Below are 27,500 nucleotides of genomic sequence, written 5' to 3'. Positions count from 1 at the left end.
GGATCTGCGGAGGGGTCTTGAGAGGTCCCGGATTTACGGAAGATGCGCCGTTGGGGTTCTTGGAGCGGGGGTGGGAAACTTTTAATCTGGAGGGACTCTGTCCTGGGGGTTCCCCCGAGGGGATTCCCTGGTGAGGGGACTTCTTGGGGCCTTGTTTCCGGAAGGGGACCGGGCAGGACGGGGGGAGGGGTCTGGCAGTAAGACCAGGTTCTCAGTGGAGTGGGGGGACGCTAAAGGTCGAGGGACTGGTGTCAGGGGCGCTGTGGCTCTTACCTCTGGGAAGGGGCCCTCGGAGGGGGGCATTTTGGGGCCCTGGCTTTTCTAAAGGATCGCCGCCGGGGTCTCTGGGGCCGGGGGGCAACGCCGTCTAGGGGGGTGCTGTGGCCCCGCACCCTTGCCACCTGCGCTCTTCAGGCACCCTCGGGCGGGGCGGGACGGGGCGGGGGCGGCTCCCTGTCCCAGGAAATCCGAGCCACCGCCCCTGGCCCCGCCCCTGGCCCCGCCCCCGGCCCCGCGCCGGCCGAGCTGTCCGCGGCGGGAGCGGCGGAGGCGGCGGGAGAGCGCGCCGTGGAGCCGCTCCGAGCGCCCGGGCCCCTAGCGCCGCCGCCCCGGAGCCCCGCGCCGCGCGCCGAGGCCGCCCGCGCCGTCCGTGCGCCCCTGCGCCCCGCGCCCTCCGAGCCGCCGGCCGTCCAGGGCACCCCTTCAGCCCCAGCCTCCGCCGGGCGGGGATGGCCGCAGCCCGCGTCTGAGCGAGCCCGGGGGGGCCCCATGGGCCGGCTCGCGCCGCGCCCCCCCCGCGGCCGCCCCCTCCGGCCCGGGGCCCCCCGGGCGCCGCGGGCCCAGGCGGCCCGGATGGCGGTCGCGGCGGCAGGGGCAGGGGCTGGGGCCGGCGCGGGCGGCAGGCGCGGCCGCCACTGACGGCTAGTCGGGCGCCCGGAGCAGGTAAGCAAGGGCAGACGGGGGGCCCGCTGGGTACCGGCGCGGGGGGAGGACCGGCCCCATGGACAGAGATTGGGAGGGCTTCCAGGGACTCCGGGTAGGTCGGTAGTTTCCCGCCTCTAGCCAAGAACCAGCGTGTGTATGAGGGTAGGGTCAAGGGGCGACAGGTCCGCGCGTGGCAGGGGCGCGGGGGCGGGAGGGCGATCTTAAGCTTCTCTCCAAGCCAGGGTCTGGCCAGGGGAGGGGCCCTGTCCCTGTCCGGGACAGGGGGTTCCCTGTCCGACGAGGCGGGAGCGCTTCTGCCTTCTCGGACGCCCTTGGGAGCATCTGGAGAGGGGTGGAAGCGGGGGCAGCCGGAATCCCCTCCCCAGCCTCTAGGAGGGCGAGACCCAGACACCCCTTATGCCTTGTGGTCTACAAGGGGCCGCGGGGGGCATCCGGATCCCGCAGACCCTGGGCGGAGGGCTGCCGTCGCGGCCCAGCTGCACGCAGAAGTAAACATCTGTCAGTGGCGCGTTCCAGCCGCCTTCCCTGCGCGCCGCCGCCGCTGCCGCCGGGGACACGGTGTCCTCCGGTAAGGGCCTGGCTCTCTCAGCTCCTGGAGCCGCTTGTTTAGCCACAAGAGGGCGCGAAACCTTTGCGGGGGGCGGGGGGGTGGCCCTTAACGGCAAAGACCGGATTTGAAGGAGAGGAGGCTGTCTTCCTTCCTCGCTTTTTACAAAAGGCATCTCTTGCTCAGGATGGTCTCGGAATTCTCCCAGAAGGTGCCGTTTGTCAGTTCGCAGTCTTTAGGCCGAGGAGGATGCAGACAGTGGGCAGATGCGGGTTGGGACTGGAGAGAGAAGTGGCCTCTCCCAGGGGTGGATGTCACCATGGTCCGCTCCCCAGGAAGTACCAGCATCCATATAGCATTGGGCCACTGGCCTGGCTCAGCGGGCCTGTGGTTACCTGCAAGCCTGGGCCACCAGCCCAGATTTGGGGAGCAGGACCAGGGGCCTAGGTGGGGGGCATGGAAGGCCAGACCCCTGACTTTCCTCACTCCTTTCTGCCCCGCCCCCCCCAACTCCCCCCAACCCTGCATCCTTTTCTCTCTGTTCCATGACACTCTTTGTCTTTAAGAGCCCCGGGCTGAGGAAGCCCCAATGGGGCGTGACTGGTCTAGGCGGATGTCAGTGGGGGGAGACTCCCAGCTTTGCCAGCTTCTCCCCACCCCCAGCCCCTTGCCTTGGGCCCTTTGGACACCCCTCCCCACACCCTTCATTCTAGGACTGCTGAGGTTCGGTGTTCTGCAGCCACTCCCAGGCCTTACAGCCCACTCCCAGCGACCTGCAAATAGCTAGTTCCAGGGGCGCAGGGAAGAAAACAAAACATGCCCCCCTGCAGCTGGGCACAGTGTCTGAAATTCCACCATCACTGCTTGTCCCGCAGGTTATAGGCCTCAGTTTTCAGGGGGGTGAGAAGAGGATATAGCTTTCAAGAGCCTGGAACAGGAGAGGGAACCAAACAGTTTGCAGCCAGGTACAAGGACACAATCAAGAGATTGTTTCCACCAATGTTTGTTGGACAGCGATGGTGTGCGTGACTCTGTTTGGTGTCAGGCTCCTGGGCCTTGTCCTTCCAGACTTGAATCCAGGGTGGAGCCCAGAGTGGGGAGCAAAGGCACTACCTCAGTGTAGGAGGGTCAGGGGAGACTTCCTGGAGGAGGGGCATTGTGGCTGGGGCTATGAAGGATGAGTAGGAGTTCTCTAAATGGGAAAGGCAAGGGCATTCCAGGTAGTGGGAACTGCATATGCAAAGATCTGGAGGCAGGAAATAGCATGGGTGGTTTTGGAAAATCCAGGGTGTCTGGGGTGACCGTGGGAGGGAGAGACTTTTCTGAAAGGTTGACAGAGGGAGAACTGGGCTGGGGCCTTCAAGGACGGATTCCTGGAGATGGGGGCTGGAAACACAGAGAGAGGAATGGGTCTTTAATGCATCTGGCATCCCTGGGCCCAGCTGTCTTTGCTGAGAGGCTATAGGATTCCTCTGCAGATGCAATTTTCCTGGTCCCCCAAGGTGGGGCAGAGGGGTCTGGGGCTCAAGGCCCTCAAGGGGAGATAGGGTCTTCCCTCTGCCCTGTGAACATCAACTGAGCAGGCGCCATGGGAGGCTGGTTCTCCCTATTTCGCAGCTGAGAAAACTGAGGCTGAGCGAGCTGGAGGGATCTTTCCTTATGCTCCATGTAATTAATTCCCAAGCCCTAAGCTACTGTGTGCCAAGCTGTATAGTAGGATGAAGCAGAGAACAGGACAGGCCCGGTGCCTGCTGCACTTGGCAGGGCAGGGGTGTGGGTTAGGGGGTGGATAGGAGGCTTTCAAACCAGCCAGCCAGCCTCCTGGACTTTCAGGGGAGGTAACGGCCGCAAAGTAAGCCTGAATGGGGCCTGGGACACTTTGGCATGGGTGTTCAGGAGTGGAAAGATCTTCCCTTCAAATCCAAGTGAACTCAGGCTTTGGCTGGTCCTGGAAGAAATCCAGCAGGTGGATCTCACATCCCAGTTGAGGAAACCGAGGCCCAGAGAGGGGCCGTGCTGAAAGAGCTCAGTGTGTCAGGGACCCAAGGCAGAATTTGAACTTGGGGACATGGAAGAGGTGACTTAGGTCCCCTGGTTCCTAGGAAACCAGTGTGAGGGTTTGAGTTGCATCGGGGTCTGTGCCTTGGTTTCCCTTTCTGTCAGATGGTCAGCTTTGTGTGGTGTCCTCCTGGCCACTCCCGGAGGACCCACGTCCCTCGCACCACCCACCGGGCCCCATGCCAGCTGCTTAGCCGTGCCAGGCCTCATTAGGCTGATCCTGTTATTCCCCCCCAGGGAGGGCCCCCTGCCCGCCCCAGATGCCTGCGAGGCCGGTCCCAGACCAGCCTGGCTAAGCCAGACCGGCCTGGTATGGTTGAGGTGGGAATTTTATGGGCCAGCTGCAGAGGGCCAGGTCAGAAACGGCGGGTCTGAAAAGCTGGTGGCCCCAACACATACACACACACGCACACACGCATGCGCGCGCTCCCCGGCCCAGCCTTCCCGAGAACACGCCCGAGTAGCGGCCGGTACAGGAAGAGGGCTCCAGGCACTGGTGGGGAATGGAGGGCTGACCCTGCAGGGCACAGGACACCCCCTTATCTTTCCTCATCTGGCCATTTGCTCCGGTCACACCGGTCCCCTTGAAAAGCCATCATCCTGCCTCTGAGCCTTTGCTCGTGTGGTTCCCTCCACCTAGAGCACTCTTCCTAGATCTTCATGTGGGCTCAGCACAAATGCTGCCTCCTCTGGGAAGCCCTCCTTGACCACTCAGCTTAAAAGCAGCACCAGTCACTATCGCTTCACCTTGTTTTATTTGGGGGCTGTTGTTGCATTGTCAACCTCTAAATTACCTTGTTTCTTTTCTTTCTTTCTTTCTTTGGCTGCATGGCTTGCGGGATCTTAGTTCCCCAACCAGGGATCGAACCTGGGGCCCCAGCAGTGGAAGCGCTGAGTCCTAACCACTGGACCACCAGGGAATTTCCTAAATTACCTTCTTTCTTTCTTTTTTTAAAATTATCCATCTCCCTGATTGGATGGTGAGCTTGGTGAAGATGGGGGCCCAGGTTGGCCTTGGTCATCCTGAGTTCCCTGGCTGGCGCAGCACACAGTAGGCACTCAATAAGTGTTGGGTGAATGTGTTGGGAGCAGAACCCAGCCTGGCACACTGGGCTTTCTGCCATGGGGGCCATCTGTTTACTTGCTAGTTCTGCTCTGCTGTGTGTCTTTGAGAAAACCTTTTACTTCCCTGGATCTCAGCCCTGCTGGCCTCCCAAGCAGCAAGACCCTGCTTCTCCCTTTCCCCCCAGCACCACCCTCGTTACTGGGGTTGTGGAGTCATTGAGAGAACAAGTTTAGAGTCAGACTCAGGTTCAACCGCAGCTCAGCCACTTAATTTCTGTGTGACCTTGAGTGAGTCACTCTACCTCTCCAAGCCTCAGTTTCCCCATGTGGTAAATGGGGCTAATAATAATAATAATAACATCTTTTCCAGGGACTGCGGGGAGAATCAAACATGTGGAAAGCACTTAGCAGAGTGCTTGGCACTAAATAAATGGAATAGCCAACATTGCCAGGTGTTAGTGTTATTATTCTTGGTCTTGTTGTTGTTATTAGGGAGGCCATATGGTACAGTGGTCAAGAATGTGGAAGAGGGGGCATTGAGGCTGGGACTTTGAGGGATGAGTAGGAGTTTGCCCAACCACCTGAGTTCAAAACCCAGCTTGGCCATTTACGCTCCGTTGGACCCTGAGGAAGTCACTTCAGTCTTTTGGACCTCAGTTTTTCTGTCTACAAAATGGTGATAAAATGGTCCACACCTTTCTATGAGGCACTACATGTAAAGTGCTTAGAACAGCATCAATGGTGTTGTTTGCTAGTGTTAGTATTAGCTAATTTTTTTTACTACTATTATTAACACAAAGCAACCAACACAGTCTTCCCCAGAAATCACCCTCTCTGTATGTCCACCCCTCAGCCTCACTTTGGCAAAGACAGACCCAGAGCCCCTTAAGAGAAGCTCAGGACCCGTGACTTGATTCTCAGAGTAGCAGGGAGCCAGCGATGGTTCTAGCGATTGGGCAGCAGGCAGCTCCTGGGCTGGGGGGAAAAAAGGAGATGCTGGGCTCCCACCTCTGGGCAGGCCTGGAAGGTTCTGCTGGGGGTGTCTGTGCCTGCACCCTCCCATGAGGCCGCCCCACAGGCTGGCCCCCGCCCCCCGCAGATGTGACATCGGAACCAGCTGTGCTAGCCAGATGTTCCTGGTTTACCCCCAGATGTGTGTCGCCGGCTTGCGCCTGCCCCAGCCTCCCGGTTCCCACCGTGGGGTGGAGCTGGGCCCTGGGCCCTCCAAGGGAGGGGGCACATTTTTGTGGGCTGTGGAATTTGTTTCTTGTTTTGCAGAACCATTGAATCTTGTCTTGAGAGAGGCGCAAGTCCCGCCCCTCATGGGGCCTCAGTTTCCCCATCAGTGGAACCCTAGGGAACCCCCAGGAGCCACCTGGGGGAAAGGAGATGAACAGGGCTGCCCTGGGAATGGGCCCAGCTGCCAGCTCCAGACCTGTAACACTGATGGAGGAAACGGAATTAAGGGCGTGCAAGCACGTGTCTGATGCTCGGGGCCCAGCTGCTGCAGGACATCAGCCAGGCCTGCAGGACTTCACTGAATGAAACGGCCCTCCAGATGAGCAAGGTGTCCTGTGCAGCCCCTTGTACAGATGGGGAACTGAGGCTCCGAGAGGGGGAGGAGCTTGCCCCCACGTTATCCAGCCAGGAAGAGGCAGATCGGGGTGCGAATTCAGCTGTCTGCACCCCACGTGCCACAGCATTCAGAAGTATCCTTCCTCAGGGCTGGCCCGCACGTGCAGGCCGCCCCCACAGCTGCCCACGTGGCTTCCCAGCCTGGCTCGCTCCGCCCGTGGGCAGTGATGACAGCCCCACGAGCCACCCAGTCATTCCCACAGTTCTGGGCAGCCCGCCTCGGGCCCTTTCTGAAGTTGGGGAAACGGAGGTACGGGAGGACCAGAGACGTGTCTGGAGTGAAGTGCAGAGGAAGAACGGTGCTCATGGAGGGAGGCACCACAGCTCCACCTGTCAATGGTGGATGGAATTATCAAAGCCCGCCCTTGCCTTCAGAGGACCCAGCCCAGGGTGCCCCTCCAGAAGCACCTCCACCGTCCAGCAAAGACAGACGTGGACGCAGACACTGTGCTGGAAGAGCTGGGCAAGAGAGAGGGAACTGCGGCTGGGAGGGGGCAAGATGGGGAGCAGGAATGGCTTCCTGGAGGAGGGGCTCTAAGAGCTGGGGCTTTGAAGGATGAGTAGGAGTTTGCCTGATGGAGCCAGGCCCCGATTCCAGGCCTCCCCAGACTAGAGAGATGAGTGGATGGAGAGAGGGTTCCCCTCCCCTCCTTCCTCTTCCTGGGAACAAGCATGAAGTAGTTTCCTCCCTGAGGTCAGGAGCTCTGCAGGACAAAGGCTGTTGACCCCGGGGACAGGTATGCCTGGTGGGTGTTCCCTGGGAAGCTCGATGGAAAGGTGGAGCCCTGGAACTTAGCCGGGACATCAAGATAATAAGCAGTGTTTTCTGGTACCATCAAGGAAGCTGCCAGAAACACCCACACACCCTCACCCTACTTCTCTGCTCTCAGAATAACGAGGTTTCCGCCTGGCTGTGTCTGTGGGCTACTCATCTCCCCTCTCTGAGCCTCAGTTTCTCCTCCTTCCTTGCCCCAGCCCTGGGCACTCTGTGGCCTCCAGCTAGAAGTGGAGGTCTATCCGAGATCCCTCTTGCTGCCGTTCAGACCGGCCTGGCCCCCAGGAAGGGAGGTGCCCCCTTCCCTGGGCAGTGAGGATTCTCCAGGGTCTGGACATTGTTGGGTTGGGAGGGGACCCTGGGCCAGGCCCTGTCTGGGCAGATGGGTGGCACCTGAAATGCCAGCAGGTGTGGGGCTGGGCCGGGTACCAGTGGCCCTTTCCCCTGGGTCGCTCTGCCCCCCCCACTTCCCTTCTTCCCACTTGCAGCCCGTGTCTGTGCCGCTCACTCTCCCCCCGGAATCTTTGCAGCCGAGGGCCCCCCAGCACTGGCGGCGTGTTCATGTGTGTGCCCCCCAGGTGTGTGTGCGGGTGGCTGGAATGCGGGATGCAGGTGATGATGGGCACGCCCGTGCATGCACAAGTTCAAGTTCAAGTGCTCACAGGAGGGCTTGGAGGAGGCATGTGTGTGGTGTGCCCATTCTCTGTGTCAGTATGCAAGAGACAATGTATGTCTGAGTGTGAAGGTGCTTGAGTGTGTGAGTGTGAGTATCGAGGGTGTGCAGGAGCTCCCACGGCCATGAGAGAGTGTAAGGGGTGTGATTGGGGCAGCTCCTGAGTGCAAGTCAGAGGGCGTGTGTACACGTGTGCAAACGCTAGTGTGTGAGTGGTAGCGCTCGAGGGTGATCATGTTTGTGCATAAAATGCCCGCGTGTGAGAGTGAAACATACTAGCATGTGAGTGTGGTGGTGTTCAGGTGTGTGAGTGTAATCCTGTTTGAGGGTGTGTGAGAACACTGAGTGTGTAAGCGCGATGGGATCTGAGTGTGCAAGAGCATGTTGGAATGTGTGAGCGGGGTAGTGTCCGAGGGTGTGTGTGCAACAGTGTTTGGGCACACGTGAGAGGGTGTGTGTGTGAGTGGGTCAGAGCATATGTGAGCATGGGAACGCTGGGTGTGAGGGTGAGCCCCCAAGTGTGCCGTGTGAGTGCCCGCCTCGCCTTGACACAAGCACACACATCGTGCACACCTGGTCCCCTCCCTGTGCCCTCCGCCACACCTGCTCCCTGTCAGGTCTGTGCCAGAGACAAACCAGTTGGGTGGCCCCCATACAGAAAGGCCCATTGTTAACAGACGCTTATCAGCTGCGCCTGCCGGGCCCCCTCCACCAGCGGCCCCCTGCTTTCCTGCCCCCCATCAAAGCTCTGGGGGGTCTGTGGCTCCAAGGGCTCCTGTGGCTGGGCCTTCTCAGGGCTGGAGACCCATCTACCCTCTCAGCCCCCTCTTTTAGGCCGGTGCTGTGCAGGGGGCCTTGTTCCAGTCTAACAGGGAAACTGAGGCACACCACTCCAAGACTTGGGTGTGAGGACAAGCACGGTGCTGGGGGTCCAGAGAGGGCTTTGCCCACCTGAGGTCTTGAGCCTGGGTGGGTTTCCCTGCCTGTCTCCCCTTCCCAGGTTGGGTGAGGCCACCAGAGTTCTAATCTCAGCTGTGTGACCCTGGGCAAGTCACTTCACCACTCTGGGTCTCAGTTTCCCCATCTGTAAAATGCGGACAAGGACTCTTGTGAGGTTGAAATGACTTAATAATATGCATTAAGTTTGTAGAATGGGATCTGGCATAAAGTAGGGGCTCATTAAGAGTAAACGCAGTGGGTTTGGGCACCTGACAAATGCAAGGGCTGACCTCAGCTTGCTGCACAACCTTGAGAATGAAATCTCCCCGCAGCCCACAGGCCGTGCATGACCTGTCCCCATCCCCTCCCTGCCCTCACCTCCTCCCGTGCTCACTCTGCTCCAGCCACATGGGGCTGCCGTGATGGTTCCTTCAACAAGCCAGGCATGGCCCTGTCCCAGGGCCTTTGCACTTGTGCTGTGTCCTCAGATCTCCAGGCTGGGCCAGGGTTTGTCTACATGCTCCCATGTCGGGGAGCCCATTGTCCATCACCACCAACAACAGTAATAATAATGGCAGTATCAAATACCGCCAATAGTGTAAGGTCCTCGGAATAGCTCCACAGCATTTGCTCCCCCCATGTGGTGTGTGTCGCGTCAAAGAACCAGGGTGTGAATCCCAGATACTTTCCTAGCTGTGCCCTTGGCCAAGCCCCTCTCTCTGTTTTGTGCCTCAGTTTCCCCAGCTGTAAAATGGAGGTTATAATGCCTCCGTCGTGGTCTCAGCACCTGGTCTGGTACACAGCAGGCGCTTAATAGGTGTCCTTTGTTACTTACTGTCTGCATCCATGGGGCGGGGGAGAGACGGTTCCAGCCTTACTGCTCTTAACCACGTTCCACCCCACCCCCGCGCGCCAACACATGCAAATCACATGCAAACGAGATGCAAATAGCACGCAAGTAACTGCTTAGCGCAGCTCTGGCCAGCCTGCGCGGCCCGAAACACGCGCGTGGGGGCGCCCCGCATCCCGCGGCCGAGCCCAGGCGCTGACCGCCGTCCAGCCGGGCTTTCAGCTCTCCGTGTAAATGTTTACACCGGGCCGGCCGCCAGGCCCCGCGAGGGCCGACACCAGGCAGCCGGGCGGGGGAATGTAAACGCGGGCTGGAGGCTGCTCAGTGGCGGGGAGCTTCTCGGATAGGGTGGAGGTGTGGAGGTGCGCCTGGGTTATTAAACATCTACTGCGAGAATGACGCGACTAGGCAGCCAGAACACCGAGTAATCGGTGCCCTAATGGGGGACGCTTAGCGCATTGTGAGGGCCCAGAGAGTGCCCCTGCGCCGGCCTGGGGCTGGGGGGGAGGAGCAGTCAGGGAAGGCTTCCTGAGGGAGGCGCCATCCAAGCTAAGACTGAAAATGGAATGGCAGGGAAACAGTGGAGAAGAGAATGTTCTGGATGGAAGAACCCGCTTGTGCAAAGGCCTGGAAGTGGGTCGAGGGCAGCTTTAGTCCTTTGCTGCCCACTTCTGGGCATCAGTTTGTCTGGAGGGGAAACCCAGGTTCAGAGAAGGTCAGGAAGTCACTCCCAGGACATCAACATGTCTCAACCCCAGGGTTCTGGCCTCCCGGACTGTATTCTAAGCACCACCTCTCCTCGCCACCCTTGTCCCACAGTGCCCCCTGCTGGGGATGTCCTCACCTCCGTCCACTCTTCCCCAAATTCACTGGGCTCCAGCCACCCCAGCCTCCTGGCTGGATTGGCCATCTGGGGTCACCGCCCAGGATCTTTGCACTGGCTGTTCCCCCTGCCTAAGGTGCCGTTCTCTTCTGCCTGGCCAACTCCTACCTTTGTTCAGGTCTCAACTTTCCTCAATCCTCAGGAAAGCACTCTGGGACCCCCAGACGGGGGTGGTTCCCAGGTTACCCCTGGCACAGTGCCCACCCCGTCCTTGGCAGCGTTCTTCACAACCTTGTTCAGTGGTTCCTTGATGAATCACTTCTATGTTATGATTGATCATTAAGCAGGAGTGGTTCAAAATCAGGGGCCCCACTGTATCTCCGGTGCCTGGTCCAGCACCCCGTGCCCGTTCATTTGTTGCCTGACAGACAGACGGAGGCCGTGTGGCTGACCATCCCGTGCACGCAGGCTGAGGATGCAGCGCTGGAAGGCGGCGGCCTTGGCCTCGGTGCTCTGCAGCTCCGTGCTCTCCATCTGGATGTGTCGGGAAGGCCTGCTCCTCAGCCACCGCCTCGGACCCGCGCTTGCCCCGCTGCGCCGGCTGCCTCGCACCCTGGACGCCCGAATCGCCCGCCTGGCCCAGTGTAAGCCCTCTCCCCTGTCTTGGGTCAGATACCCCCAACGTCGCAGCGGCCACAATGGTGGAATTTCACGCAGTGGGGCAGGGCCACAGAGGCTTATTTTAGATGGGGTGGAGGGAGGGTGCAAATCCCCACAACGGCCTGGCAGGGGTGTCGGAGGGGATGGCCGCTGGGAACTGGGGTCTCTCGGCTCAGCTGTCACAAGGAATTAGGCTCTAGCCCTGAGGGGCCAGGGGACCAGATGGAGATTAGACCTGGGTATTCGGCCTGGGCGGCCACTGCAGCGCAGCGGGGGGGTGGAGGGAGAGGGAGGCCGAACCCGATGCCCTAGTGACCTGCCAGGGTGGACAGGGACCAAGGGGAGGGGGAGACAGAGAGACCCCTAGAAATAGGAAGAGTCCTAGAAATGGGAAGAGAAACAGAAACACAGAGGCACAGAAAGAGAGAAGGATGGGAGAGAACGACGTGGGAAGAAGCTGGGAGGTAGAAAAATGGAAACGCCCACCCCGGCGGGCGTGGCTGCCACGGCCCAGCTCCCCACTCGCCCCTGGCGCCTGCGCTCTAAAGGTTCTGTGGGGCCAGGGCGGTGCGTGGGCCTCGACTTCTTGTGCGCTCATCCACACGTGCACTCGCGCGGGCGGGCCGCGGGCGTGGCCCCCCGTGGGTAGGGGTTGCGTGCACGTCCGCACCCGCCCTGCCGGCCTACACAATCCTTCTTTCTTGTCCTCACAAAGGACAAGGGTGGCCTCAGGCGCGGGCTCCACGTCCGCCCCTGCCGCTCCCCCCTACAGGCGGCAAAGTCCTTCCCAGGACACTGAGTCCCAGAGACCCGGGGGGTGCCCCCCAAAGCTAGTGCCCCAGGGCCGGGGGGCAAAGCACCCGTGGTGGAATTTCAGGCACCCGGGAGGATCTCAGCCCATGGTTGGGTTCTGCCTGCCCGGCATCCTGTCCCCGGACCCAGCCCTACTGGGGGAAGGGAGTGGCTCCCGATCCCCCAAAGTCCCAATGTTCTAGGCCCTGGGACTAATGCACTGATGGCGGAATTTCAGGCTTGGGCCAGGGGGGTGAGGACCTCATCTCTTTGTGTTCCAGACCCTGTGCACGTGGCCAGGCCTGCTGGAGGGAAGCAGGGACAGATAATATACTAGAAGATTATTCATTGTTTACTTGAAATTCACATTTAACTGGGCATCTGGCATCTGTATCTTAACTGGCAATCCCCTGAATTAACTCTCTAGATACACACCTTTGGGGTGGGCACACTGAATGGTGGAATTTTAGGCATCAGAAGTGAGCCAGGTTCAACCTAACGCCAGAGCAGGCAGTGCCGGCCACCCTGCTCCTGACCCTGGGCATCAAGAGCTCAGAAGATGCTGCTCGGTGCCCCCCCACCTTTCCACCCTCCCAGTCCCAGCCAAAGTGGGGACTCCGCAAGTCTCACTGAGCAAACAAGGAAACTGGGTCACAGAACAGGGCCATCACCTGCCTGAAACTACAAGGCTGACAGTGGCAGAGCAAGGCTCCGAACCTGGGCTTGTCTGTTCTGAGACCCCCTGTGGAAACAGACACACGCCCAGGGTGACAGACAGCCCTTCCCCCTCGGACCTCCCAGGAAGCTATTTCTTTTGACAGCCAGGTGCGCCAGCCTTGGGGGCAGGTGTGGGCTAAACTCAGGATTTCCTCTCCCAAGCGCAAGTGTGACTGCCGCCTGCTCAGGGGCTGGGAGCCCCGCTGCCTGCAGACCCACTGTCAACACTGCCTGCCACTGCGACGTCTGCACTTATCTCCTGGGGCTGAGGAGTACTGGGGCAGGGGCAGCCGCTTGGGAAATAAATGTAGACTGTGGGGCTCTGGGAATCTATGGCTCCGGGCACGAGCAGCTGTGGGAGAAGAGGGCTGGACTTGGGCCAAACCTGGGCACACGATGGAAGCAAAACTGCTGTTTGGGCTTCTCTCTCCCTGCCACTTGCACCTGCCTTGGGCACGTCTTTTCCCCTTTGGATGCCCAGTTTCCTCACCTGTAACATGGGGGTGGCCCAGCGTAGGGGTGGGGGCAGCTGGGGCCGAGTAGGAACAGGGATTTGGATCACCACACTCCCTGCTGAGCCCTCCCTTTTCTTCAATGAGGTGAGAGCAGCTCAGTGAAAAGGGGCAAAATCCCCAGTGCTGCTCTGCATAGTGATGTCAGTAGCCCTGGGGACCCAGCGTGCGGGTGTGGATATGCACCCCCCCACACCGCCCAGAGAGGGTGCATGAGCGGGAATCCGGGAGCAAGATAAGTGGGCGGGAGAGGGTGCACTAGCACCTCTGAGTCTCCACAAGGGTCCTTTTTCGCAGGGAACAGCGAGGATAGGGGGCTCCTTGCCACCCACCCACCCACTGACCCCTACCCCATTCTCTCCATCCCCTCGCAGACCGTGCACTGCTGCAAGGCGCCCCGGATGCGGTGGAGCTTCGCGAACTGACGCCCTGGGCCGGGAGGTCCCCGGGTCCGCGCCGTCGGGCGGGGCCCCGGCGGCGGCGCGCGCGTGCGCGGTCGGGGACCCGGCCGTGCGGGCTGCGGGAGCTCGAGGTGCGCGTGAGCGAGCTGGGCCTGGGCTACGCGTCGGACGAGACGGTGCTGTTCCGCTACTGCGCAGGCGCGTGCGAGGCGGCCGCGCGCGTCTACGACCTGGGGCTGCGGCGCCTGCGCCAGCGGCGGCGAGTGCGGCGAGAGCGGGTGCGGGCGCAGCCCTGCTGCCGCCCGACGGCCTACGAGGACGAGGTGTCTTTCCTGGACACGCACAGTCGCTACCACACGGTCCACGAGCTGTCGGCGCGCGAGTGCGCCTGCGTGTGACCCTACCTCACCGGGCCCGGCGAGACGGCGGCCACACCCCCCGTCCCGACGGCACCTACCGTCCCGCCTGGCAAGCCCCGCGACAGACTGCCCATGCGCAGAAAATGCCGTCGAGGGCTCAGGACTCTCGCGATAACTGTACCAAGATAAAGTGTGGAAAATCGAGCCCGGGTTGTGATTCCTCGCTCGCGGGGTGCCCACATCTTGGAGGGGCAAGAGGGCGTACGGGGAGGAGGCGCCATCTCTATTGGGAAAAGGGGGACGGGTGCGGGTACCACCTGCAGGATCGTGGGAGGATCCCATTTGCTTTGGGGGAAAAAGAAAGTAGATGCAAAGAGGGTCTTGTTTCCCGGGTACAAAAAGCAAAGTGGGGTGAATGGGGGGATGTCGGCAGGGACCTTCTTTCCCACCTCTCTACAGGTCCCCGTGCCCCTTCCCTCCCCGCCTCCCCGCAAGGTGTCCTTCTGGGGAGGGAAGGTGTAACTACAGTGCAGATGAGAAGACTGAGGTCCAGGTGGACCAGGTCTCCCTCACCCAACAGGCCTCCTCGGGCCTGGTCAGCCCTCACCAGGGTGAACTCGGAGCCACTATCTCCTTTCACTAGCTAAAAATATAGCTCGCTGCCCATCTCCCTGCGGGGATAGGTCTGGGGCGTGCGCCAACCCCATCGAGCCCGAAACCGGCGCCCGCTGCGGCAGAGCCGGGTCCCCAGGGACCTAGGTCCTGGGGCCATAAAAGCTCTGGCCGGAGCCCGAGGGAGAATTTACGACAAGCCCCTGTGGAGGATGGAAAAAGCGCGGTGCGGTGTTTAGATTTGCCCGTGGTGCCGCTGCGGCAGAGCCGGGTCCCCAGGGACCTAGGTCCTGGGGCCATAAAAGCTCTGGCCGGAGCCCGAGGGAGAATTTACGACAAGCCCCTGTGGAGGATGGAAAAAGCGCGGTGCGGTGTTTAGATTTGCCCGTGGTGTCACCTTGATGCTTGGCAAGCCCAGGACTGCGCCGGGGTGTTGGCTTCCCAGCTGGCGGGGAGGGGTCGGCAGGTCCCACGGGCTGAGGAGGGGCGGGGAAGGGAGTGGGTGCTCCCAGCACGGAGCTGGCACCCGGGAGACCAGATGGCGTGGACCCCTCCCCTTCTTCCCCTCAGACTGGGGGTGGGGGGTCTCGAAGGCGCAACTCCTCCTTCCCATACAGCTTTCCCGACCGAGGGCATGGTCGTCTCTCCTCTTCCCTCCCCCCACCCCAGACCGGGGCTCTCAGAGAACAGCCCCTTCCCTCCTTTACTGTTGTGTCTCCTAGACTGGCCCCCTCCCCCCTTTTCCCACACATCTGCGCTCCGGCCTTCCCAGACCCAACCCCCATCCTGAATCAGAAGCTGCCCCCAGGGAGTCTCACCCAGCCAGGCAGGAACACCCCCAGCTCCCTGCTCCCCAGCACCCGCCCCGCCCCCAGGCTGCAGCTGGAGACATTGGAGTCAGCTAACAGGCAGGACTTCCAGGGAGCTCCGAGAGCAGGGCTTGGAGGCCAGGTCCCAGACCGTGGGTGGCCTGCTTGGAAGGCAGTTTCAGAGCAGGCTGGCTGGCTGGGGCCCCCACCCACCCCCGCAATCTTCTGACTCTGAGGTTTGGGGTGGTGGATTCCTACACTGTTTGGGCTGACTCAGCCCAGCCATGGCAGAGAGGCCAGAGTTCCCAGACGCTGGGGAAGCTGAGCCTCAGTTTCCCCATCCTAGAAGGCCCTGAGCCTCAGAGAGGGAAGTTGCTCAGCCCAGGACACACAGCAGGAAAATTGGCCTTGGAGCCCGGGTCTGTGGTCCCTGAAGCTTGGCTGCCTTGGAGTGCGTGTGAGTGTGTGTGTGTGCACGCGTGCTCACCCTCCTGGGACCTCGGCCTTCCCATCTCCCACCCAGATCCAACCACAGGGCACTGGCCCGGCCCACCAGAGAACTGGAAAGTAAACAGCTGCCCCCGCAGACTCCAAGGCTGGGGTTCTCAGCAGTGCGCGCCACACACACACACACATTCACACAGGGCACAGAGACTGCCACCCACACGGGGCTTAGGATCACACGCAGACCCACGGTCCACATGCTCACACGCTCAGTGGTCAAGCACACTCAGAGAGGGGCGTCCTCAAGGTCACCTGCAAGAACACAGGGCCGGCCGCCTGTTCAGTCACACGCGGCCACGCCCACCCACACTCCAAGCCCCACGTGATCGTCCCCGTCACACCCGCTCTCACAGTCACACGCACCACGTCACACCCTCTCCCCTTGCCCTCCTTTGGGGGCAGTTCCTGCCCCTCCTCTATCCTTGCACTGGGTGTAGAACGTCCCCTTGTCCCAGCCCTGCCCCACGTGCGTGGACCCCCACACAGCCCCGCCCCCAGTCCCACCCACTCTGCGCCCGGTCTCCCGGGCACTGTAAGCTGTCGAGCAGCATTTCTGGCCCCCTCCCACTCGATGCTATCAGCCCACCCCCAGGTTGTGACAACCACAGATGTCCCCAGACAATCCAAGCGTCCCCTGGGAGCAGAATCGTCCTGGAGTGAGATGAGAACCGCTGATCTGGAGTAAGGGAGGACACACCAGTTTTCCTCAGAGCATTCCCATCTGGAAAATGGTGTCAGTATTACTCAACCTGCATACCCCCAAGGCGGTTCATTGACAAAGCAGCAGTACTCACAAGCCAATCCACCAGAGCCATCACCAGTGGGCGGGACACCAAGGCCAGTTCCCCAGGGGGTGAGTGTCTTGGTGGGTGCCCAGCAGCCACAGCCCCGGGTAGGTGACCCCCCCCACCCCCAGCAGGTGAAGCTCCTAGCAAGCGAGGTCCCACGGAAGCAACATTCCTGGCAGCAGAGGTGCCCAGTAGGGGAAGCCCCAGGTAAGGGAGAGCTCTAGCCACCACGGTCCCCAGATGCCCAGCAGCCCAGGCCCCAGGCTGGCTGGCTCACGTGAACCAAGACGTGATACTGGGCACCGTCTGGTAGTCGGGATCCTGCTGCAGCCGCCAGCAGGCCTTACAGAACATCAAGCCCCAGCTGAAGGATCTGGGCCGCAGCGTCTCCCGCCAGCGGAAGCAGCTCGGGTAGCGGGTGTGGTCCTTGACCAGCGCCAGCAGATACTGGGCCAAGTCCTTGGGGCTCTGAAAGTCTTCGACGTGGGTAAAGGCTTCGGGTGGCAGGAACTGTTCATAGTTCCTCCTGCTGGGGCCCAGCACCACTGGCACGGCCCAGGCCTGCAGGGCGTTCTTCCACAGCTTCTCCGTGATAATAGTCAGGGTGCAAGGAGTTCTCGAAAGCCAGGTAAAACTTGTACTGGGACAGCCTCTCGGTCATGACCTCCTGGGGCAGCGGCACGTGGGAGCGTCCATACACATCCATTTGGAGGTGAGGCTGCAGCTTCTGATAGTACTGCACCCTGACCGAGTCCGCCCTCCAGTTGGACACCACCCAGGCCACCAGCTTGGTCTTGGCCGAGACGTTCATCATTGTGTCCACAGGCTGGCCAGGCCATGGCTCGAGCTAGCCGTACGGCATGAAGATATCTGAGTCATGGCGGTAGGACACTGAGGATGAAGTATCCGTCCAGGGCCTTCAGTTTGGGGCAGTTGCTGGGCAACTCCATGCTGAACCAGACCCAGCGCTGGCTGGGGGGCCGCAGGGAAGGCGTGAGCTGTGCCTTGGGCCTGGAGCTGACCTATCGGTGATGCACAAGGACCGCATCCGCCCGAGGGTACTCTCTGCGGTTGATGGTCAGGTGGCAGTCGGCTGTGCCGGGCCATATCTCCAAGCAGCGGGACAGAGCCACCGGGGTGTTGAATGGCCACGTCCACAGCAGGAGACGCAGAGGCGGGTGGGTGGAGGGCCCCGCAGTGGCCTGGGAGGGGGCCCCCAATTTGGGGACCCCCGTGGGCTTGTCTCGGGACACACGCAGGTAGGAGAAGAAGCACGGAGCCAAAAGCAGCTGCAGCAACGGCCCGGGGAGACAGTGGTGCCAGAAACATTTTATCTGGGCCCAGCCGGGTGGATCCATGGGTCAGAGGAGCTGGGAGGAGGGGACAGTGAACACAGCATCACTGATAACAAAAATAATAACACATGCCTAGCGGGCAGATGCAGGTTACCCAAGTTCATCTTTACGAGTCCTGAGGTAGGAGGCACTGTTCTTATTCCTATTTTACAGATGAGAAAACTGAGGCCAAGGACTCAGTGCGAGAAAACGGCAGAACTGGAATTCCAACGAAAAGCATCCAGCTTCAGAGTCCACTTATTCCTACCCACTAGGCCACATGATCTCTGGACCTGGGATAGGTTCCGACGGCTCTCGGGTCCCACCTTGACCTCGACCCTGCCCTTTCCCAGCTTTCCTAGAGTCTTCCCCAGCCTAGGGAGAAGACAGAGCTGGTTACAAGGTGCTCCCCAGTGCCCTGGAGCTGAGGCTTGGAGCCAGGGCTCTGTCTGGGAGGGGTACAATGTGATTACGTTGGAAGGTTATCTGAGGGCTCACCAGGTAGTGTAGGAGTTGGGGGAAAGGGCATTCCTGGTGGACGAAACAGCCAACGCAAAGGTCCGGAGGTGACGGAGAGCCTGACAAGTTTATGGGGAGAGCACAGGAAGTGCTCAGGGAATAAGCGTTTAAAGATGGCCCCCCTGGTCCCGCACTGGGGGATCCTGGGCGGCCGCTTGGCCTGGCCGATGTCTTTCCACTCCCCGGTCCTTTCCGTCCCTGCAGGAGGTCACAAAGTCCTCCCAGACTCCAAAGCCCAACCACCGGAGCGGAATCTAGGAATTCGGCCCTGCCCCTCTCCACTTCCTGCGGCCCTGGAGCCACCCATTTTACAGATAAGAAAACGGAGGTTCTGAGCGATAGGTATGTCTCTTGCCCAAATACACACAGCTAGAGCCCTTATGATCCAGAATCCAAACTCTCTCCTTTTAATGTAATTCCAGACTCCTCTCCCTCTTTGCAGGTGGAGCTCTGATCTACAGCCTGGCACTGTCCACTATAACTTTCTGCTATCGTGGAAATGTTCTATATCTGCACCATTGGGTGCACCCCTATGGTTCTTGAGTCCTTGAAATGCAGCTGTTGTGTTGGACAGAGTTTTTAATGCTAAATTAAATTTTAAAAAGGTTCTCTCTTCTGTAAATCGAAGACAACTTCAAGATAAAAAGTAAAGGCAAAGCCAAAAACAGCCTCTGATAGCCAATTCAATGATTGGAAAACTTGACAGTACATTTGGGACCTCCTGGAAGGGCAAATCTGCTCCAACGAGACATTTTTATGGAGTCTAATTACAGATCAAGGATCTACGACGAAAACTGAGTGTCCGAATTAGGTGTGCTGGGGTTGTAAAATATACCCTGGTTTCTAAGACTTAGGATGAGAACGAGACAGTAAAATTATCTCAATACTTCCTCTGTTCGTTACACATTTAAATAATACTAGTTTGGACCTGTTGGGTTAAAGAAAGCATATTATTAAAATTAATTTCACCTGTGTCTTTTACATTTTTAAAGTCGTGGCTACTAGAAAAATATTAATTACACATGTGGCTTGTGTTCTGTTTCTACTGGACAGCATGTGCTGCTCTAGAATTTCTAAGAAAGCGAAATGAGGGATAATGACTCATAATTTGAAATGCACTCACCCTCTGGCCAGAGGGATTAGTGCAAATGCCCATAGACATGCCAACAAAACAAGGGCGTTTTGGATAAGCTACCTATCCACTGATGTGGGACTGGTCGAATTAGGGTCCCGTCTGACAATGGAATACTATGCAGTTGTGAAAAATGAATAAAGCCTGGTTTTGGTATTAGGGTATCTTTGTCTGAAAAAACTTAAAATAGAACTACCATATGATCCAGCAATCCCACTCCTGGGCATATATCAGGAGAAAACCATAATCCGAAAAGATACACGCACCCCAGTGTTCATTGCAGTACTATTTACAATAGCCAAGACATGGAACCAACCTAAATATCCATTCACAGAGGAATGGATGAAGAAGATGTGGTACATATATACAATGGAATATTACCCAGCCATACAAAAGAATGAAATAATGTCATCTGCAGCAACATGGATGGACCTAGAGATTACCATACTAAGCGAAGTAAGTCAGAAAGAGAAAGACAAATATCATGTGATATCACTCATATGTGGAATCTAATTAAAAATGATACAGATGAACATATTTACAAAATAGAAATAGACTTACAGATACTAAAAACAAACTTCCGGTTACCAAAGGGGAAACATGGTGGGGAGGGATAAATCAGGAGCTTGGGATGAACATACACACACTACTATATATGAGATAGATAACAAACAAGGACCTACTGTATAGCACAGGGAACTCTACTCAATATTCTTTGATAACCTATATGAGAGAAGAATCTGAAAAAGAATGAATGTATGTATATGTATAACTGAATCACTTTGCTGTACACCTGAAACTAATACAACTTTGTAAATCAACTATACTCCAATAAAATTAACATAAAATTTTAAAAAATGAATAAAGCCACTGTATTGGCACAGCTCTACAGGGCGGATCCAGGTTTTCTGGAAGCTGAACTTCCATATTTTGGGAGCCTCTCTAAGAAACGGCAAACAAAATTGAGTCCCGACTTAGATACAGAAAGTAATCTTTATTTAGGGGTCCCTGAAGCTTAAGCTTCATCCACTTCATGGTAAATCCATGTCTGCCTGATACAAAACAGGTTCCAGAATTAAGTAGCTGGGTCTAAATCTGTACCATCCAATATGGGCACCACTAGCCCCAAGTGGCTAATGCAACAGAGGAACGGAAATTGTGAATGTCAGTAAATTTCAAATGTAAATTTAAAAACTGAACAACGTAAAACAAATTTTTTTTTTTATTAAACACTACCCCTTTCACTCCAGCCGTTGAAAATTTAGCGTTTCCAAACAGAAACGGGCTTAAAGTGTAAAATACATGCCAGATTGCCAAGATTTCATATGAAAGAAAGAATGTAAAATATCCTATGTAAAATATCTCATTAGTAATTTTCTATGTTGATTACACATTGAGATAACGCTTTGGATGTATGGGGTGAAATAAGATATAGCATTAAAATTAATTTTATTGGTACCTTTCTATTCTTTTTAATGTGTCTGGTAAAAAGTTGAAAATTACATATGTGGCAGAAATCAGTTTGGCGGTTCCTCAGAAAGCTAAACACATAATTCCATATCACCCAGCAATTCCACTCCTAGATATCTACCCAAAGGAACTGAAAAGCAGGGACTCTAAGAGATATTTGTATATCCATGCTCATAGAAACGTGATTCACAATAGCCAAAAGTTGGAAACAACCCAGATGTCCATCAAAGGATGAGTGTATAAACAAATGTGGTCCGTCCATACACCGGAACATTATTCAGCCTTAAGAAGGAAAGAGAGTCTGACGCACGCTATACCATGGATGAACCTTGAGGACATGATGCTCATTGAAATAAGCCAGATGCAAAAGAACACATATTATATGATCCTGCTTCTATGAAATATCTAGAATAGGTAAATTCATAGAGACAGACAGTAGATTAGCGGTTACCAGGGGCTGGGAGGGTTGGAAGGAGAATGATGAGTTTTTGCTTACTGGATATAAAGTTTCTGTTTGGGGTGATGAAAAAGTTTTGGAAATATTCGCAGTGGGGCTTCCCTGGTGGCACAGTGGTTGAGAATCTGCCTGCCAATGCAGGGGACACGGGTTCGAGCCCTGGTCTGGGAAGATCCCACATGCCGCGGAGCAACTGGGCCCGTGAGCCACAACAACTGAGCCTGCGCGTCTGGAGCCTGTGCTCCGCAACAACAGAGGCCGCGACAGTGAGAGGCTCGCGACCGCGATGAAGAGTGGCCCCCGCTCGCCACAACCAAAGAAAGCCCTCACACAGAAACGAAGACCCAACACAGCCAAAAATAAATAAATAAATAAATTAATTAAAAAAAAAAAAAAGAAATATTCGCGGTGGTTGCACACCATTGGGAATATACTTAATGCTACTGAACTGCACCCTTAAAAATGGTTAAAATGTCAAATTTTAGGTCTCATATATTCTGCCACATTTTAAAAAATAATGTGGGACTTCCCTGGCAGTCCGGTGGTTAAGACTCCGCGCTCCCGGCGCAGGTTCAATCCCTGGTTGGGGAACTAAGCTCCTGCATGCTGCACGGCGTGGCCAAAAAATAAAATTAAAAAATAAAAAATCGGGCTTCCCTGGTGGCGCAGTGGTTAAGAATCCGCCTGCCAATGCAGGGGACACGGGTTCGAGCCCTGGTCTGGGAAGATCCCACATGCCGCAGGGCAACTAAGTCCGCATGCCACAACTACTGAGCCTGCGCTCTAGAGCCTGCAAGCCACAGCTACCAAACCCGTGCGCCACAACTACTGAAGCCCCGGCACCTAGAGCCCGTGCTCCGCAACAAGAGAAGCCACTTCAATGAGAAGCCCACGCACCTCAACGAGGAGTAGCCCCCGCTCGCCGCAACTAGAGAAAGCCTGTGCACAGCAACGAAGACCCAACAGAGCCAAAAATAAATAAATTTTAAAATAAATAAATAAAAATAAAAAATAAAAAGACCCTGATGGCTGGCGGGCTCCTTCTACTGGGCAGAGCTGGCGTAACCCTCCGAATGCGGAAGGGAGAAGCTGGCAGGTGGCCTTGTGTGATGAAAAGGGAGCGCGATTTGGAATTACACGTTCACGCCAAAGTTTCTGGAAAGAGACCCAAAAGACAGGCCTTTGGGAAGACAGCCCCAAGCAGGAGTGGGATGGAGGCTGAACTCTGACCACAAGCTACTTTGCGCCGCCAGGGTTTTTGGCCGTGCACAGAAGGTTAATATGCGGAAATGTACTTAAGATGGATATAGTTTGTTTGTCCTGGGTTTATGGTAGCTCCTCCTAGGAGGCATGGAGGCCCTTGGCAGGGACCTTGAGGAGCGAGGATCCAGGAACGGGGCTGTGGGAGGCTGGGGGCTGAGATCCCACCCAAGTGGAACTGGAGATATTTTTTTCCTAGAAAGGAACTAAAAAATGCCATGATGCTGGGACACCGCAAAGATCAGAAAAACAAAACAAAACAAAATCCCCCCCACTCCCCTGCATCTCAGGTCCTCTTCCCACAGGACAGGGTGGGAGGGAGGAAGGGCTCTGTGCTGCTGATGGGGGCCAGGAAGCAGCGGGGGTTCTAATCCACAGCTTTGCCAGAGAGAGAGAGACAGACAGACAGACAGACAGGGAGAGAAATGCTGCTCCTCCTGGTTTGGCAAATCAATCGGAACTTCCCACACCTGCTACACCTCTGGCGCACCTGGTACCCAGAAAGACCCCGGGGAGAGCAGCCTGAAGGCCCTTCCCAGGGGGCAACGATGCCTCCTGGGAGAGGGGACATTTTCCCCGGGAGGCCTTACCTGGCTGGACAGCGTGCAGGACGGCAAGCAGCTGACCAGGAAGTTTAGGGCCGAGTCACAGCTTGTCACCCAGGGTGTGGATGAGGCAACACCAGGGAGGAGAAGGAAATGGACTTATTTATAGACGCAGCACACCTCAGCCCAACACCACCGCAACTGCCATCAGATGACACAGGGTGTCCTGTCCCATGAGCTGGGTCATCATCTAAAAGCAAAGGTGGAACTCTGCTAATCTCCACCATAAGACCTGATGAGGGAGGGGGTGGAGGAAGTTGGGGACTAGAGTCACCGCCCTGGCCTCCCCTGTGGCCTCAAAGCACGCATGGCTTTGGGCGTAAAGTTGACCCATCCATAAAGGGAAAAGGGCTGACCCAAACCACTGGTTCTCAAAGTGGTTTCCGTGGGGGCACCAGGGGTTCCATGGAGGACGGGGAGGGGCAGGTGAGCAGAATTTCAAGCTTCTCACTTTCCCTTCCAGCAGATCCCACCCCCTTCTTCCGTCTCAGTCAGCAAATGTTTCTTGTGTACCTGCTACATGTTGGGCCCCAGGGATGTTGCACAAACCAAGTGGGTGAGACAGATAACCCATAAGGAAACTTGTAAACAAACATAAATTATAAATTGCAAAAAAGGAGGCTGTGGCCTGGTCTGGACTTCCTGGATGTGTGAGCTGAGAGCTAAAGCCCCGTAAGAATTCTCTAAGTAAAAAGGAGGATGCAAGGGCTTCCCTGGTGGCGCAGTGGTTGAGAGTCTGCCTGCCAATGCAGGGAACACGGGTTTGAGCCCTGGTCTGGGAAGATCCCACATGCCGCGGAGCAACTAGGCCCGTGAGCCACAACTACTGAGCCTGCGCGTCTGGAGCCTGTGCTCCGCAACAAGAGAGGCCGCGATAGTGAGAGGCCCGCGCACCGCGATGAAGAGTGGCCCCCACTTGCCGCAACTAGAGAAAGCCTCGCACAGAAACAAAGACCCAACAAAGCCAAAAATAAATAAATAAATAAATAAATAATTTTTTTAAAAAAAAAGGAGGATGCAAGAGCTTTCCAGGCAGGGGCTTCTCTGGTGGCGCAGTAGTTAAGAATCCGCCTGCCAACGCAAGGGACACGGGTTCAAGCCCTGATCCGGGAAGATCCCACATGCCACAGAGCAACTAAGCCCGTGTGCCACAACTGCTGAGCCTGTGCTCTAGAGCCCGCGAGCCACAACTACTGAAGCCTGCATGCCTAGAGCCCAAGCTCCGCAACAGGAGAAGCCACCGCTATAAGAAGCCCCTGCACCGCAACGAGGAGCGGCCCCCTCTCGCTGCAACTGGAGAAAGCTCGCGTGCAGCAACGGAGACCCAACGCAGCCAAAAATAAAATAAATAAAATAAATAAATTAAAAAAAAAAAGACAAAGATGTCTGCTTTAAAAAAAAAAAAAAAAGAGCTTTCCAGGCAGAAGGGACAGCCTGTGCAAAGGCCCTGAGGCAGCAAGGAATGGCAGCATTGGAGGAAATCCAGGAAGGCTGAGTGTTGAGGAGCAGGAGATGAGGTCACCACATTGAGCTGCATCTGGCTGTGGTCAATGATGGATATTTAACACAAAGGCGACAGGGAGCCATGGGAAGCTTCCAGCAGAGCAGTCACCACCACATAGACTCCTGTTTTGAGATACTCTTTCAGCCCGCCACGGGGGACAGGGGAGACAGTAGGGCAGAGGCAGGGAGGCTGGGGAGGCGGAGGCTGCTTCGGGCAGGCTAAAGCCCGAGCTCCAGCTCCCAGGTACCACGATTCCCCTGTTCCCAGATGAGGAATCACTTCTGTGAGGCTGCTTCACGCTGCCTGGACATCTATCACCTGACTGTCCAGTTAGTTCCAGGCTGGCAGAGGTTCCAGGAGGCTGGGGTCCCCCAGGGCAGGGCATTTGTTTGTTTGTTTTTAAATGCACTGATTCTTTTTTTAATATAAACTTATTTATTTATTTTTGGCTGCGTTGGGTCTTCGTTGCTGCACATGGGCTTTTCTCTAGTTGCGGCGAGCGGGGGCTACTCTTCGCTGCCGTGTGCGGGCTTCTCATTGTGGTGGCTTCTCTTGTTGTGGAGCACGGGCTCTAGGCACACGGGCTTCAGTAGTTGTGGCACGCGGGATCAGTAGTTGTGGCTCGCAGGCTCAGTAGTTGTGGCATGCAGGCTTAGTTGCCCTGCGGCATGCGGGATCTTCCCGGACCAGGGCTCGAACCCACGTCCCCTGCATTGGCAGGAGGATTCCCAACCACTGTGCCACCAGGGAAACCCAGGCCATTTGTAACAGGGAAGAACAAGTCTTTTTTTTTTGGTGCACCACCAGCATGTGGGATCTTGGTTCCCTGACCAGGGATCAAATCCTTGCCCCCTGCAGTGGAAGCACCTAGTTCTAACCACTGGACCACCAGGGAAGTCCCAGGAAGAACAAATCTCACTCTATATTAAGGCATAACCCTCCCAGACTTCAGACAATACCACAAAGCTACAGTAATCAGAACAGCATGGTACTGGCACACAAACAGACATACGGATTGATGGAACAGAACAGAGAGCCCAGAAATAAAACCACACACCTACAGTCAATTAATCTTTGACAAAGGAGGCAAGAATATACAAATGGGAAAAGTCTCTTCAGCAAGTGGTGTTGGGTAAGCTGGACAGCCACATGTAAATTAATGAAGTTAGAACACACCCTCACACCATACATAAAAATAAACTCAAAATGGCTTAAAGACTTAAACATAAGGCATGACATCATAAAATTCCTAGAAGAGAGCATAGGCAAAACATTCTCTGACATAAATTGTTCCACTGTTTCCTTAGTCAGTCTACCAAGGCAAGAGAAATAAAAACAAAAATAAACAAATGGGACCTAATCAAACTTACAAGCTTTTGCACACCAAAGGAAACCATAAACAAAAAGAAAAGACAACCTACAGACTGGGAGAAAATATCTGCAAATGATGCGACCAACAAGGGCTTAATCTCCAAAGTATACAAACAGCTCATACAAGTCAACAACAACAACAAAATAACTGAATCAGAAAATGGGCAGAAGACCTAAATAAACATTGCTGCAAAGAAGAAATACAGATGGCCAATAGGCACATGAAAAGATGCTCAACATTGCTAATCATTAGAGAAATGCAAATCAAAACTAGAGTGAGGTACCACCTCACACCGGTCAGAATGGCCACCATTAAAATGTCTACAAATAACAAATCCTGGAGAGGGTGTGGAGAAAAGGGAACCCTCCTACACTGTTGGTGGGAATGTAAGTTGGTGCAGCCACTGTGGAGAAACAGTGTGGAGGTTCCTCAAAAAACTAAAAATAGGGGCTTCCCTGGTGGCGCAGTGGTTGGGAGTCTGCCTGCCAGTGCAGGGGACACGGGTTCGTGCCCTGGTCTGGGAGGATCCCACATGCCGCGGAGCAACTACGCCCGTGAGCCACAATTACTGAGCCTGCGCGTCTGGAGCCTGTGCTCCGCAACAAGAGGGGCCGCGATGGTGAGAGGCCCGCGCACCGCGATGAAGAGTGGCCCCCACTTGCCGCAGCTGGGGAAAGCCCTCGCACAGAAACCAAGACCCAACACAGCCATAAATAAATAGATAAATAAATAAATAAATAAACCCAAAGTTAAAAAAAAAAAACTAAAAATAGAATTACCATATGATCCAGCAATCCCACACCTGGGCATATATCTGGACAACTCCATTTTGAAAAGATACATGCACCTCTATGTTCATAGCAGCACTATTCACAATAGCCAAGACATGGAAACCACCTAAATGTCCATCGGCAGATGAATGGATAAAGAAGAAGTGGTAGCTACATAGCACAGGGAGATCAGCTCGGTGCTTTGTGACCACTTAGAGGGGTGGGATAGGGAGGGTGGGAGGGAGATGCAAGAGGGAGGAGATATGGGAATATATGTATATGTATAGCTGATTCACTTCGATGTACAGCAGAAACTAACACAACATTGTAAAGCAATTATACTCCAATAAAGATGTTAAAAAAATAATTAATTAATTTTAAAAAAGTGGTACCTATATACAATGGAATATTACTCAGCCATAAAAAAGAATGAAACAAAGCCATTTGCAGCAACATGGATGCAACTAGAGATTATCATACTAAGTGAAGTAAGTCAGAAAGAGAAAGACAAATACCATATGATTTCACTTGCATGTGGAGTCTAAAATATGACACAAATGAACCTATCTATGAAACAGAAACAGACTCACGGGCATAGAGAACAAACCTGTGG

At 55.9% G+C, this 27,500-nt stretch overlaps 2 protein-coding genes and 1 non-coding gene across 5 annotated transcripts; 1 reads left to right on the top strand and 2 right to left on the bottom strand.

Annotated features, from left to right (window-relative positions):
• The first annotated feature begins 592 nt into the window (after window positions 1–592).
• NRTN (neurturin) lies at window positions 593–13,955 on the top strand. Of its 3 annotated transcripts, none has more exons than XM_057541340.1 (3): window positions 593–942; window positions 10,779–10,954; window positions 13,366–13,955. In XM_057541340.1, exons 2-3 carry the CDS (start codon window positions 10,786–10,788, stop codon window positions 13,788–13,790), a joined length of 594 nt encoding a protein of 197 aa, XP_057397323.1. In that variant the 5' UTR covers window positions 593–942; window positions 10,779–10,785; the 3' UTR covers window positions 13,791–13,955. The 3 variants fall into 3 exon arrangements, with proteins under 3 accessions (XP_057397323.1, XP_057397320.1, XP_057397322.1); XM_057541337.1 differs by having other exon boundaries at window positions 759–942; window positions 10,739–10,954; XM_057541339.1 differs by lacking the exon at window positions 593–942 and adding an exon at window positions 1,168–1,513 and having other exon boundaries at window positions 10,739–10,954.
• TRNAG-UCC (transfer RNA glycine (anticodon UCC)) lies at window positions 4,398–4,470 on the bottom strand. Its single transcript has one exon. It is a non-coding gene; the product is annotated as a tRNA-Gly (tRNA).
• Window positions 13,956–16,378: 2,423 nt separating the features above from the next.
• Window positions 16,379–23,367, bottom strand: LOC103005588 (3-galactosyl-N-acetylglucosaminide 4-alpha-L-fucosyltransferase FUT3). The gene is given in 4 exon segments (XM_028163277.2): window positions 16,379–17,058; window positions 17,060–17,357; window positions 17,359–17,834; window positions 23,227–23,367. Coding segments are annotated over 3 exon segments (1,083 nt in total). The 5' UTR covers window positions 17,823–17,834; window positions 23,227–23,367; the 3' UTR covers window positions 16,379–16,737.
• Between the last annotated feature and the right edge of the window lie 4,133 nt (window positions 23,368–27,500).

The sequence above is a fragment of the Balaenoptera acutorostrata genome, chromosome 2 (assembly GCF_949987535.1).
Source record: "Balaenoptera acutorostrata chromosome 2, mBalAcu1.1, whole genome shotgun sequence".
Lineage (NCBI taxonomy): Eukaryota > Metazoa > Chordata > Mammalia > Artiodactyla > Balaenopteridae > Balaenoptera > Balaenoptera acutorostrata.
This window is presented reverse-complemented; position numbering and strand designations above follow the sequence as displayed.